General features: G+C 38.3%; 2 protein-coding genes across 2 annotated transcripts; one reads left to right on the top strand and one right to left on the bottom strand.

Annotated features, from left to right (window-relative positions):
- Positions 1–1,117: 1,117 nt before the first annotated feature.
- On the top strand, positions 1,118–4,699 carry LOC141642954 (nudix hydrolase 15, mitochondrial-like). The gene is made up of 4 exons (XM_074451949.1): positions 1,118–1,609; positions 2,579–2,721; positions 3,771–3,890; positions 4,259–4,699. Exons 1-4 carry the CDS (start codon positions 1,198–1,200, stop codon positions 4,484–4,486), a joined length of 903 nt encoding a protein of 300 aa, XP_074308050.1. The 5' UTR covers positions 1,118–1,197; the 3' UTR covers positions 4,487–4,699.
- Positions 4,700–5,970: 1,271 nt separating this feature from the next.
- LOC141642955 (GDSL esterase/lipase At5g45920) lies at positions 5,971–11,204 on the bottom strand. Its single transcript, XM_074451950.1, has 5 exons — positions 10,929–11,204; positions 10,419–10,640; positions 7,221–7,288; positions 6,936–7,100; positions 5,971–6,340 (listed from the first exon to the last, which is right to left on the bottom strand). The coding sequence occupies exons 1-5, from the start codon at positions 11,028–11,030 to the stop codon at positions 6,181–6,183; spliced, it is 717 nt and encodes a 238-aa protein (XP_074308051.1). The 5' UTR covers positions 11,031–11,204; the 3' UTR covers positions 5,971–6,180.
- Positions 11,205–15,083: the final 3,879 nt, after the last annotated feature.

The following is a 15,083-nucleotide window of genomic DNA, read 5'->3' as shown; positions in this document are numbered from 1 at the left end:
CTTTCAATATTTGTCCGTTAAACCCTGGCCAGCCCAGCCCGCCACTGGCCCGTCTCGGGTCCTAATCCGGGTCAAGCATATCCCAGTCCGGCACAGGCCCGATCAAGCCCGTCCCTCCCCTTGGCCTGGCCCGACTCTGATTAGGAGAGCCGGGCCCGCTCCCTGGCCAGCCCGACCCGGCCCTAGCCCGACCCGAATACAGGTCTAGGTGTAACAAAATACAATATGTATTCAACTTTTATCTTCCTATTTTAAAAAACACAAATTCTCATTATTCCATCAAAAATTTGTGATCACTCACAATGAACAAGTAGGAGAGCAAGTGGGGGGAAGATTATGAGAAGTCACAAATAAAACCGTCTATTCAATAAAATATTTGGAGAAATGGTAAGGTAAAAGTTAAGCGTCAATTAATTTTTACAGCCTTATAAATTCCAGTTTTCAAAAATTACTACCTTATAAAAAAAAACTCCTAAAATTACTACCTTATTAAGCATTAGTGCATACAAATTGCTAGCAATTCCCTTTTTCGATCACTTAAAAGAGTATATTCCGTCGATATTTAAAATTTCCCTCCAAAACTTAAAAATTCTGACCAAATTACCCCTCTTGTTATTTCTATTTCTTTTACCCATCTCTCTCCTTTCTTGTTCTTACTTTACCCATCTTCTTCATCTACTTATTTATTTTCTTCCACAATACCCTCAATTTTTAATGGCACAAAAAAGGATTAAATAGCAAGAAATTAGGGATATATACTTTGTCGGCAAACTATAAAAGAAATCCAGCCCTCAATTTGATTATTTGGTGAAGATGGAGAAATTAGAAAGAGTAGTGCGTGGGCTAAAAGAGGAGAGATAATGTTTAAATGAAGAGGAGTGTGTTTAGTAAGTATGAGAAGGGATCAATCTACTTAATTGAAGGGGTATTTTCCAGCTAAAATAAAAACACATCAGAAAAGGGAATTGGTAGCAATTTGTATGCACTAATGCTTGGTAAGGTAGTAATTTTAGAAATTTTTTTTTTATAAGGTAGTAATTTTTGAAAATCCAATTTGTAAATCGGCCCTTTTTGAAAGCTGTTATTTATAAGGCTGTAAAAATTAATTTACCAAAAGTTAATGATTAAATACAAGGTATTGGACAAACTGAAAAGTAGCAATACAGTTGAACTCCGATGAGAGTGTAAATCCATCCCATGTTGTCATCAATCCTAAGAAAACTTCCATATCACCTACAGAATCAGAAACCAACATTCATTAAACCAACTCCATTAATACTGTCTTCTTTTCCAATGGATTCATCCCCTTATTCTCAAAGACTTGCATCCTTAGCCCAACAACTCAGGCGCTACAAACCACCTCCAGAAATCAGTGATGATGATGATGATCAAGAAGATGATATTGAAAAAGAGACAGGTAAAGTAGTTGATCAACTGGGTTTTGCTGAATCTTCAAACCCAATTCCTCATAATATGGAAAAAGTTGAGCTTCATAATAAATGGATCAAACCCAAAAGAGCTGCTGTTCTTATTTGTCTTTTTGAAGATGTTGTTGGCGATTTAAGAGTCATTCTTACTAAAAGGTCTTCTAAGCTTTCCACTCATTCTGGTTAGTCTTCATTTTTCATCCTTGTATTGCTTCTTTATGCTTTTGCTGATTGATTTCTTTATGAATAAGCCCTTGCCGATTCCGATTCCGATTCGCTCTTTCAGAATGTGTGTTCAATAAGCAACATAATAGAATTCGCTCTTTAACGATTCACTATTAGTCGGGTGCCCGATTGAATCCGGTAACCCTGATTGTGGGTTTGTGGGGGTGGTAATGTCTGTTCTTTTCGACGGAAACTGAACTGGAATTGTTAGAGTTGTACTAGACAGAATTGACATTAGAGATGAGCTGGAATTTCTTTATTCTTTTCTAATTCTATTATTGATATGGAATATGGACTACTGGAAATGTTAGAAATGTTGCTGCTTAGTTCTTAGCTTTTAAGTGCATTATTTTATGTTTCTGTTATTTACTTGAATGGTTTCAAGATTATTCGAGTAGGTGAGTTATGCTTTTGGCGTTGTTTCCATTTCCAATAGAGCTAAACAATCACTTCCATGGATTGTGGATTATGATGAATTAATCTAAAACGACTCACTTGGGTAATGTTGTTGTCGTTGACTCACTAAGAGTAGCAATCATTAGATGCATTTTTCAACACAGTTCCCAATGTGGATCATCTGTAATCAGCGCCTCATTCTCGTTAACACAAGGGTAATGTTGCGTACATTTGAACCCTTTGCCCCACCGTTTGCGGGAGTCCTAGAGGTATTGGGTTAATATTAGTGTTGTGATATGTAGATTAAGTGTGATTTTCATGATGCTGTTCATTATTGATTACTGCAGACTCTGAGTTTCATCAGTCGGGTTGTTTATACTTTATAGGTTTGGACTATAGTTCTTTTGCTCTTTTGATCCCACTTTTTATTTTACTTATCTTAGAAAAGAAATTGGACTATAAGACTAGATGTGTTTGCTCCATAAGTCTGATTATTTGGTTAATGTAAGCTTTAATCTTTGTTTCTGCAGGGGAAGTAGCATTGCCTGGAGGCAAAGCAGAGGAAGGCGATAAGGATGATGCAGACACGGCTACAAGAGAAGCTAAGGAGGAGATTGGCTTAGATCCATCTTTGGTGAATGTTGTGACTACACTTGAGCCATTTTTGTCCAAGGTATTCTGTAAAATCATTATATAGCTTGGTAATGTGCAATTTTGCTTCTTGTCGCTGAGTTTTTTTTTTTTTTTTTTTTTTTTTTTTGCAATTTTGGTAACCCATTTCAATAACCCGTGGATGACAACAGACAACTACAAAGAAAGTAGCACTTTCATATTAGTGAGCCATGAATGAGTTGGTCTCACATCATCTCATGAGTCTATCTGCTTTCATATTGCATGTTGTGTGTGTGTCATGTTGATTCATGTCATTTTCCATAAAACATTTTTCCTAGAACAGTAAATCTCTTGTAGGACAGTCGCATAGCATGTGAGTGGCCCAAAAAGAGAACCTAAAAAATACTTGATTTTTAATATAATTAATTATATGTTCCATAAATTCTATTATTGTGAGGAGTATATTTAAGTCAATGTAGTTAACTTCGATATAAGTCTGTTTATTGTAATGAATATCGGGTTGTTAACATAAAACTATAGGTATAAGGATATTTATTGTCCTATTCGGTAACAGGCTGTCATGCTATGAGAGTGTCCTATACAACAATTTGTGATTTTCTAATTACTGTTGCCAATAATTTAATGTTCCTGAATACAGAGTACTTTTTAGTAGACATATTTTGTGGAATTAACGTAATTGTTTGTGATAGATGACCAAATTGTGAGGAAGTTTGATAAAACTGACATGGAGATTGCATTTGATTTGTACATAAATTGACGATGGGCTCCCATGTTTCACCTCCGGGATCATAGGGGGTCAATGTACACAGTCTTACCCTCGTCTTAAAAACACCGATCGGCGACTATTTATTTTGGCATGACGAGCTTGAATCCGGGTCACTTGAGTTATATTGCATTCGAGCCAAATAGGGTCAGGTTGGATCACGAGTTAGGTCCTATTTCAGGTGTGCTGTAATCTCGTTATTTAGGCACAAGGGTCAGTTTGGGGTATGAAACATTCAGATCGGACCGGGTTAGGTCCATTCGGGTTTCAAGTCATTTGGATCTGGTCAATTTTACCAAATCTAATCTTGGTCGTCATGTGTGCAGCATCTCTTAAGAGTAGTACCAGTTATTGCGATACTATCTGATAAGGAGGCATTCAAGCCTGTGCCAAACGCTGCAGAAGTAGAAACAGTATTTGATGCACCCTTGGAGATGTTCCTCAAGGTTATTCAGAATTACCCTCTCCATTCCGTCCCATTTATTTTGACCCATTTGACTCTAGTGGTTAAACAATGTTGACTTCGATCAATGTTTTCCTAAAATATTAACAGTTTGCAACTTACAACGTTTAAAAATTATTACTCCGTATATGAAATTCGTAATTTTTATAAATTAAACATCACACATTTTACATGCTTTTTATATATTTAAAGATCTTAATGATCAAAGGTGCCGTCGATTGATCACTGAAGTCAACTGGTGGACCGTGGACGGTTAATTTGGGATGTAGGTAGTAATGCAGTAGTGTTTTCCTTGAAACTGTTACTTATTTTTTTTTGCCTTAACAAAAATTCTTTTGAATCTTGATTCAGGATGAAAACCGAAGAGCGGAAGAAAGAGAATGGATTGGACACAAGTATATAGTTCATTATTTCGATTATGAAACTGATGGCAAAAAGTTCTTGATATGGGGTTTAACTGCCGGTATCTTGATTCGAGCTGCTTCAGTTGTTTACCAAAAAGCTCCATCATTTCTTGAGCAAAATCATAAATATTTTAAGGTTCCTAAAAATGTTGACGATGACACTGAAATGCCTTAAAACTAAACAAACAGTGGGTTATCTAGCCAAGCATTCTTTTCTAGGCTCAACCTTGTAGAGTTTACAATATTTTACAAATTATGTTTATTGGCTGACAGTGAATGAGAATTCTAAATTGTGTGCTTTTTGTAAAAGTGCCACTGTTGCTTCAAAATTAACTATGATTCTCCCACGAGGAACTTCAAAGCTTTACGAGTAAGCATATTTAAATTACCTCTATGGCTCGGCACTGTGGATTCCTCCAGGTCAGTTGTCTTGTTTTCTTGACAATTTTTTTTAGATCCATCATTTTGAAAGTTCCCTGGCTTGTTATATTCAACTATTCAAGGCTTGAAGGTAGTTATCCCTTGTGAATATTTATATTTGCGGGGCAAAACTTCAGGCCTTGGCCCCCTAATTTTTTTTTTGCTTCAAGACATTGGTCATTGGGCATGTTACTTGGCTTTAAGTTTCTTTGTGCTCAGTTCCATAAGCCTTTTCCTGTACAAGAAAATGGCTGTTGTTGGGGTTAGTTGATTATTTATCTTGGTAAGTTACCGGCTACCGCTCCTTCCACGGGTTTTATATCAAGGCTGCAACCAGTGGCGGAAGCAGAAAAAATCGTATGGGGTGTTAAATTGAAAATCTGTACTTTTCCGGTATCCCAGGACCGGTGTATTTCTTCATTCATCCAGCAATGTCCGCAACAGTGCATTTCAACTGCTTTGTAAAACTTACAAAAATCACCGCTGCTGCCTTAGCAAGATTAGGGCACGATAATGCTTGGCGCATTATCGCAAAAGTCCGTTTTGGTATCTGGTGTTAACGTATGAAGATGAATTATTACTGTTGCTTTTACTCTTTATAAAGGAGCTGTTTTACTTGCTGGTATGTAGCTATGTAGATAATGTTGCAGGACTTGCAGCACATCTTGGTAGGGGAAGGAGATTGTTGTAAAGGATCGTCTGTCAGCATAAAACTTTCATAATGGCGGGATTGCGTAGGACATTACTGTAGATGGTCCGTCGTCGAGTTTTGACCCGAAACTGTCATATATTTAATTGTTCTAAAGATCATTGACTGTCCCCCAATCAGGGTTACTAATTCGCTCCCCAAGGCTGCGAATCGCGAATTGATAACGATACGTTTTCGGATTAATACTCTCTCATTCACGAATTACATATAAAAATGAACGAAATGTTAACCTTTGATTCGTGTATTTAAAACTCAAAATTCAATATGTATTTGCGAAAAGTAGCGAATCAAAATCGATATAGACTTACATTTTCACTCCATATAATTCAAATATTAAGCATAATATAAGCCATTGAATACTAAAATTATAGTGTTGATTGAAGAGTTGAAGAAATAGGAAGCTTACTTATGGTGATCAACTTCGAAGATCATCAAAGGGACAGGAAAAGATGTAGCAAACTGGCAACTTAAGAAACTTGAAAAATACTGTCCTGGTCATTTGTTGTCCTTTTTTCATTTGGGGTGTCTAGTTTCACAATAAATCCCATAGTTGCACCTTTAAAATCTGGGAGTAACAACATTATCCACTGGGATAATTGTTTGAAAAATATAACAATATATGTTTTTCTGCCAGACAAATATGCAAAATATATGGCATACTGTGGGTTCATAGGTAATGAACTATAAATAAACACAAGTGACACCCTGAAAATAGTTCTGCCACCCCGAAATTAATAGCATCAGTTTTCAAAAGCTTTGAGAGGGTCATTACGATCAATGTCGGAAAAGTATGGAAGCTCAGCAGGAAGCTTTTCTAGACTAAGACCGGCTTCCTTTAGCTTCTCAACAACTTCCTCAAACACAATCCTGTTGCCGCTCTGAGCAAGGTGCAATCCATCACTGCAAATTTTATGCATGGGTTTAGTCAGTCAAAACCCCACAAGGCTCACTTTATGCAAAGTCTCTGACTTGGGTTTGCGGTTCGACTTCTATTAAACCCAAGTAAAGTAGGCAACATTTTCAAACGTCTGAAGTTAGGTCATTTTCAGGCATAAAAAGTAATGCAACGGCAAAAGGCAGGCATGTTAAGTCGTTTTGATGAGTTGGAGGGATAAACCAAAAAAAAAAAAAAAAAAAACACAGTAGTCTTGAACTTTGTTGAAGATAAGATGCATGTTGAGTCTAGATGATAAAGATCTTCTATTTTAGACACCAACTAAATCCCTTCGTCCTCCATGATAACCAACAGGCTGAAGAATTTTACTTAACCGGTCATTCTTTTGGAAGGATGAACTGTCTTAGGTGGAAACCCAGTCATCTGAGATTGTATGACACAATATTTTCAAAATATTATAATTTCTTACCCCGGAATATCTTTAAAACAATCTAACATATTGCCACAAAAGGATGCTGTCGGGTTTGACGACCAAATCATAGGGGGTAGGGACTTTACCATCAAACTGGCAGCTTCTACGTATAAGAATTTAAAAAGTACCTTAAACATGAATTTTTCCAGTCAGGAAATTCCTGAATCCTAGTCCAGATGTCCACTACTGCTGCCCCACATTCCTTAGCAACATCAATACATGCTTTAGCATAGGCACTTGCAGCCTCGTTCGTTCTCTCAGGCAGACCAGATGGATTCTCGATATAAGGATTTCTGTATGAGTCATTGTATTAAGTGAATTATATGGTTCTTATTTCTTAATGCCCGTCTTATGAAATCAAAATACTGAAAAATTAATGTAGTTGAAAAAGAAACTCATGCAAGGGAAATTACAGCAAACGCGCAGTTTCATCAATTGGAGGCGGCGTGATGAAGATGATGGTAGCATTTGGCCATCTTTTCTGCATTCAAAAAATTCAGAAGTTGTTCAGTTTGTAGCAGTAAAAATACATATGGAAAGCTATAAGAATAAATTGCTTTGGTTATTCACATGTTCCTTCAAGGTTTCACTTTACTTGTATGTTCAATGTGAAGTAGTTGTTGAAGTGTGAAACATACATTTAGATTTAAAAATGAGGAATATATTTGATATTCTTGAAAACAAGGCAGTTTTCTGTCCATAGCCATCATTAGTATGCAAGCATCATCGCTGACTATGACAATCATCAAAAAAAGGAAATATTACGCGACATTTATTTCAGGCTAAATGCAAGAAAACGGCCGCGTGTTTAAGGGAGCCACCTTTTCTAGATTCGCACTAAAAAATAACAAGGCAGTTTCCTGTCCACGGTCATCATGAGTAACCACACATCATCCTTGGCTATGCCAATCATCAAAAGAAGGAAATAATAAGCGGCGTTTATTTCAGGCTAAATGCAAGAAAAAATTTGAATTCTGGCAACTTCAATAGAAGTGAAGAACATAAGGAACTCTAAAATTCGAAGTGCTAATCATTCCAAAACAAAAAGGGAAAAAAAGAAGAAAAAAAGGGAAATAATACGAATCAGACGTCCTTTAGCTAGAATTCCAATAGGTACCAAGTAAGAGATTCAAACAAGCACTAAATCTGATCTTCCCCTTACTAAAAGCACCGAAGCTCAGTAGTCTTGACTCTTGAGTCTTAGCTGCTAGTAGGACTTGTGACTGTAATTTTCTCAACAATACATTTGTTACCGATTATCCATGTTGCATGCTAGGAATATAGAGAAAAAAGAATTAAACGAACAATGAAACTTATCCATACAATAATTCAAGTTTGTTGTAAGGTTGTCCTTAGTATGACCTATCCTTTTGACTTAGAAACGTGAGAAAGATACACCACTAAGCATGAAATAATTTCAACTAAAAGGATTAAACAACCTTTTCTACCTCAAAATACTTTTTACTATTTTTTCCATGTAAATGCAGAAAAATCCTTTTTATCACAGAGGGTGGCTGAACCAATGATTTTTGTTACCTACTGGAACACCCTTTCTAAATGTAGCCATGATTTACATGAAATAAAGAGCCGGAAGAACAATGTATTACTCCAAAGTTCACATAGCTAAGTACAAATGTCAGACTTCAGTTTCCGGTTTTTTTCTATAGGTAGTTAGCATGTCTTGACATCGTTCAATTATGAACCATAAGCAGCTAGTAAAACTTTCAGAGAATGTGTATCTCTAACTGTAGACTTATTATAATTAAACAGGGGCATAATAAAAATAAGACCTTAAATTTCTTTATTTCTATATAATTGCCGTCTCAACTCTCAAGTCTAATATCTAAGCAAACCGGCATGTATCAATTTTAGGTACACCTAATGGAAGATGGAAAAGTTTTGTATGATTAGGTGCCAGTTTAAAAGTATTAAAATTATACTTAATAGCAACATGCGTTTTTGACAAAAAGTACAATTTTCTGGAACCCACAATTATACAAGCAATGCATAAAATTCTAGACAAAGGCGGTCCACCCAGTCCACTTCTAATTGAGCACATTGTATAGCCTTTACATAACATAAAACAAACATTAGAAGCCAAAATCCAAAACCGCATGATTGGTCGATTATTATTAAACAACTGATATCGACAGAAATGTCAACAAATGCATTGTATTTTGAATAAAATGTGAGAATGAAATGCAGGTTGAGAATGACATGCACCAAATGTCGCAGCAGTATGTGCAAATAATTGAAGCCAAAGAAATGACGTTTTAGCAAGAAGTGGCAATAATTAATGTCTTCCGATACCCACTTTGCTCACTCATCGACAATTTTCACTTGAATCATCAACGATCTACAAGTTGCACTACTGTCACATTGCACTTACAATTTTGGACGGTCGAAGAACGGGCACATCCAAATTTATATTATTTTCCTTTGAAAACAAGATAATTATCTTTCTGCTTTGGTGACTCCATCAAACTAAATGGGTGGATGCTAGCTAACCAATTAGGACATGACGGGAAAAGAGAAAATGACTATAGGTACCGGAGCATTTAAATTTGTTGTGGGGAAAAAAATGGTCCATATTATTGCCCATCAACCTCTAATACGGTCTAAAAGCAACGTCACTTGGTAGCTCAGATGTTCAATGTTTCCTAACACAATACTACAGTAGCATATCCAAATACCCTCAATAGAGAAACGTAACTACAATGCACGCCACATGCCACTTAAGGTCAAGGTTAAGGGATCCAATCTCCCTCCCGTAAATCTCCATGTTTTTCTTAATAGTTTCGTCTTGAATGTTGGGGAGAATACATGGTCAACACTTTCTTGTACAGATGCTCGCTCGAGGGAGGAGGGATATAGGGGAAGGCGAGAGAAAAGCAATTAAAATAGCGTAAAGGCTATGTTCCATCTTTCTCAATGCATATAAGACTCCTCTTTGTTTGAGCAAAATTTCCTCATTTCTACGAGAGAGGGGAAAAAAAGAAAAGAAATGTCAACGGTTGCGAGTTAATAACATACTTATACAACATTAACCCAAACAAGAACATCATCCTTCCCACACTTAGGGGTCGTTTGGTTCAAACATTAGGTATGGAATGAAATGAATTTTAACTCCAAGAAGGTATGGAGTTAGAACCCCTAAATGTTTAAAGTTGTTTGATTCAATCTGGGAATGGGAATAATAATGTGTAGGGTGAAATGGAGTTGGAAACTTGAGGGGAGAGATGGGTATGAGATTCCAAGGGTGTGGAATGGAGTTAGAATCCATCAGGTATCTATTATCTAACTCCATTCCAAAATACTCCAACCAAACATTGGAATGGACTGAATCCATTCCAATTCATTCCAAAAGCTCCAACCAATTGTAAAAGTGGTGCAATCTAAATCTTATTAGTCCTGCAACCGAAAGTGCAAAGTGGCCGCGTAGGTTAGTACGTAAGGGCATGTGAGAGGGTGGTAACAAGGCTCAATACCACCCGGGGGGACCTAGCATTGTCCTTTAATAATAGGAGTATAAACTAAAACAAGAAGAGAGAAAAAAGAATGTTGATAGATGAAAAAGTTAAGAGGGTTAGATGGTTTGATAGTGAATTAACCTTGAAAAAAGAGTAAATGGAAAGAAGGTTGTTCTTGTACTCATCCAAAGGCACGTGTTGAAAAGAAGCGTATCTATGATGAAGACATGCATCATTAGCTCCAAAAAACACGGTGACGGCAACCGGTTCCGGCTCATTATATTTGGCCGGAAAAACTTTGTCCAACACTTTGAGTGCCCACCTTGTGTTGTACCCACTGTAACCTCTCACCACTATATCCGCCTGACAATATCCAATTTTGCAACACATAAATCATGAAATTCCTTGATAGACCAATATATAAAATCATTGGATAAATGGAGTATTAAAAATATAGAATGAATGGGTCACAACCAAAAGTGAAGGTACAAAAGTCATGAGAAGTTTCAAGGTTCCACAACCAAAAGTGAAGGTACTAATTGGATCCCATACAAGTTTTGCAGCAATTCTATTGTACCACGGGTTTGGCCTAGGTAAACTTCAAATCCTGATTATAACATAATACAGAAAGGGTTGGGTGTGAGTGCATACCGTGCGGGCGAAATGGTTAGCAAGTGAAGCACCCCAACCTCCATCACAGAAGGATCCTTCAGTTATGGAATCTCCAAACAGATACATTTTTGGCCTCATCATTTTTTTATTTTTTATTTTTACTTAGGAATGGAGTTTTATTGGTAGGTGGTTTGGAAATGATGAGGCTTTACTATATATATCGAGATTGGTGAAGAAGGCAATTATTAAACGCAGCAGAAATTAAATGCACGATTACAAAAGTCCTGCTGCTGTCAAGTGTGTCAACTCTAAACTGTCCTTTACGGCACTACGGTACGGGGTATAATGACTACTCAGTGTTAACTACAAGTCTACAACACCGTCTAGATCCGTTTTTTCAAGCGTCAAACTCATAAATCTCTACTACAAATCGTTCCACCCAAACCTTAAATAACACGTGACCCAAAATTTAATCGGAAGGGATTGATCCGTTGAGTCAAACATAATTTTTTATTAAAATAATAAGGAATTTTCTACATAGTACTTCCTCCATTCTCCCATCCAAACCAAAGGTAACAATTGCTTTATTACACTTGTCGAGATACGTTTTGCAACTTGAATATATTTAGTTACACATTGTTAAAAATTATAAAAATTTGATATTCTTATAGCATTCATGACGACGAATCAAACAAGATCTCACTTGACTATATTTTGTTTTATAGATTAAGAGTAATATCAAAGATTTCCTACGAGCATGAATAGTGCCAAAAAGGAACGTAATTGCTAAATCCAACACGTCATTTTGCTCACAAATAGGATTATACATCCAGTTGTACCATAAGCATTATACAACCAAGGTATAAGAATCCGAGCTTATATGTATTTTTCCTGAGCTAATTCAAAGTTTATGTTTTTAATGTGTAAATAAATGAGTTCAATACTTTCTAATAAAGCTCATATTATTTAACATAAAGCTCGGATACTTTATCACAAAGCTCATATTCTACACCGTACAACATATACAACTGGTTGTATAATCCATAAATTGCATTTTGCTATATCCTACACATTTTTCCTATTTTTTCCACCACTACCCTTTTAATTAAAAAAAAAAAAAAAAAAACTCCCCAAAACCCAGCCCCGACAACCCCCTGCACACCCTCCTCTTCCCCTTGCTCCGACCTCCATTCCCTCCGGCGCCGACCACCTTCCTTCACGCCGTCGACCCCCTCCCCCAGCGGCGATCGCCGTCCCTGTAACACCCCCATATCCAGAGGAGCCTTAACTAGGCCTTCCTTAGCATATAAGGGCGTTACCATCTCGGTTACCCGAGGAAAGTAGTTATCAAACGTCAATAAAAGAACTATTAAGCTTTATTACAAGTGATTCAAACCAAAATACAATACAAGGTACAACTCAAAGACTACTCGCTATGACCATCATATCCCGTGAGGACTCATCCCCGCCCGGGACTCGCCTATCCACAACATCAACACTGCTAAGACCGACCGCTCACCATAAGGGATCACGGCGGACACATAACAAACAAACAACCAAACAAGGTCGATCGAGATAAGACAAGACAACAAGCAACTACAATCAACAATACGAACAATGACAACGGTCCCAACCATAATCACAATAATCCAACCAAACTCTGTCACATCGATCGTCCACTGGACCACCGCCACGATGGGGGACCGCAGCCGTTCCCACCTAAGCCCCGCTCATCATACGAGCGATAACCCCGTCCCATTAATGTGCACATCCCCTTCCGTGGCGGGTTCCACGAAGGGCGAAACTAGGGCGTGAAGCCACTCCCGCAAGTGACCCCACTCAGCCGAGAACGCATCCCGAGAACATCAACAACAACCACCACCATCACGATACAATAATTATAGCAGACAACCAAACACAACACAGCCACAATATTCGACACACTAGACCATCTACGTAAACCGAGTAGGCGAACCTACCTTTACGCATCCGCAACCAATCCATGCCGACAAACAAAGTATCCAGCGCACAAGCAAAGCCTATTACCATCATGCAAATATCTATTACTACAAGCAAAACCCTAACTATAGAAACAAAGGCACGGATGATGAATATGACATACCTATTAGGGGAAAACTCAGCAAAAGACCGCTACCCGACTCAAGAGACGCTCTCCTAAGGCTCAAGAATCTTCAAAAGGCATCCATGGAGGTTTTGAGGTGAAGGGAAGGAAAGGGGCGATGAAGGATAGGAAGAAAGTGGCGGAAGTGGTTTGCGGATTTAACAAAACGCGATATAAAACCCTCGCTGAAAACGCGGTACTCGATCGAGTACCCAACCTACTCGATCGAGTGGCCCCCTACTCGATCGAGTACCCTAGCTACTCGATCGAGTAGCCTCTACTCTATCGAGTACCACTCTCAACACGCAGCCCAAACAAGTTTTGGCACACTTTCCTAAGACTACTTCCACTCCCAAGGTCGGTTAGCATCGGTCAAAGGGTCCCTAAAAGGGCGGGTATTACAGTCTTCCCCCCTTAAAAAGAACTTCGTCCCCGAAGTTCACCTCACCCAACTCCCGCTTGGGACTCGGGAACAACACCTCACTCATCCTCCCGCTCAACCCACTACTCCCTGGAAACACCATCCCCCCCTCCATGTCATCATCATCACCGTCTATACTTATCTCTAAAGACTTTTACTACTATCATGCAAGCACTATTACCGTTAACCGTTACTCTATATACCTAGGAAACATCAAGCTCGTCATGCGAATCACCATCCACGATCACCCGACATACGGTACCGATATACAGTATCGACTATCAAACTATCGATCAGGACATGTCTCACATTAATTATCATATGGTACAACCAACGCTACCATGTTACTTGGCAACGTGATTCGAGCACGATTTATCACACTATAACTATTTTTCATGACCGTCTCTTGAAACATACAACCCCTTCACTTTAAATAACTAAAGTAATTTGTTATATCTCAGAAATTTTTGTAACTAAAGCAAAACATAATACCAACAACATTGTAAACAAGCAAAGCATTATTCAAAAACAGCCTTTTTATTTCGCGACATTACTCTTCCCCTCTAAAAAGGAACTTCGTCCCCGAAGTTCACCACCCAAATGTCAACGCGTATTGTATCTTAACATTAAAGGAAACCATACTATTTGTTGTGGACATTACTCCCTAACTACATACTTGTTAATTTAAAAATCATACACAAGTCACCGGAATAACTAGTTACCGTTGACAACACACGTTAAAATGATATGCACAAATATAGGCGGAGTTACAACTCCGATAAGTAGATCGTAATGAGGCGTATGCAATATTAAAGTAACAAGAAAATGATTACCGCTTCACTAATCGTGACAACTATGCTTATAAAAGTTCAACCACAACTTGCAACATATGAATTAACGGTTTAAAGGTGTTACTACGCACTTACAACTACTTTAAACATTAAACTCGCAAATATAAAACAGTTGAACATTTTTAATTTCCAAAAATCCCCTGTAACAGTGCTACTCGATCGAGTAACTAGCGGTACTCGATCGAGTGCCATGCTACTCGATCGAGTGTCTTGGCTACTCGATCGAGTAGCCCGAGATCAGAATGTCTCATTTCTTCCTTTCCCGCACTACTCGATAGAGTGTGGGGTACTCTGTCGAGTACTGCAGTCAAGTACCTTTCATAACCCGTCGTAAACCAACATATAACACATGACTGTCACATAAATTGAGTCGGGATGATGCCCCGACTCTCAATAATCCTGCAAAAGGTTAGTGTAGCAATTCTGGCCTTATGGCCAATCATACAAATCCGATTAAGTTTCAATACTAAAAGGAAATAACTACCAAAATCTAACAACAATATCACCATCTAACATCAACTACTATCAACAAAGATAAGGACGAGGAGTATCACTCCTCCTCCTCTTCTTCGCCGCTTTCGAACATCACCTCATCATCACCTCCACCACCTCCCGCCATGCCCGCACTCGATGAACCCACTCCCGCATCACCTCCGCTCCGCTCCCGGGCCCACGTACCATGGGGTCAAGCCACCGTAAGGGAAGGACTGAGGTGCCCCCCATGTCGACTGATCCACCCCGTAGGAATGGAAAACCCCTGTGTAGTCCCCGACTCCGCTCCACCACACCGGAAGCGGTCC

Source organism: Silene latifolia, chromosome 2 (genome assembly GCF_048544455.1).
Source record: "Silene latifolia isolate original U9 population chromosome 2, ASM4854445v1, whole genome shotgun sequence".
Taxonomy (NCBI): Eukaryota; Viridiplantae; Streptophyta; class Magnoliopsida; order Caryophyllales; family Caryophyllaceae; genus Silene; species Silene latifolia.
The sequence above is the reverse complement of the archived record's forward strand: the minus strand, read 5'-3'. Positions and strand labels throughout refer to the sequence as shown.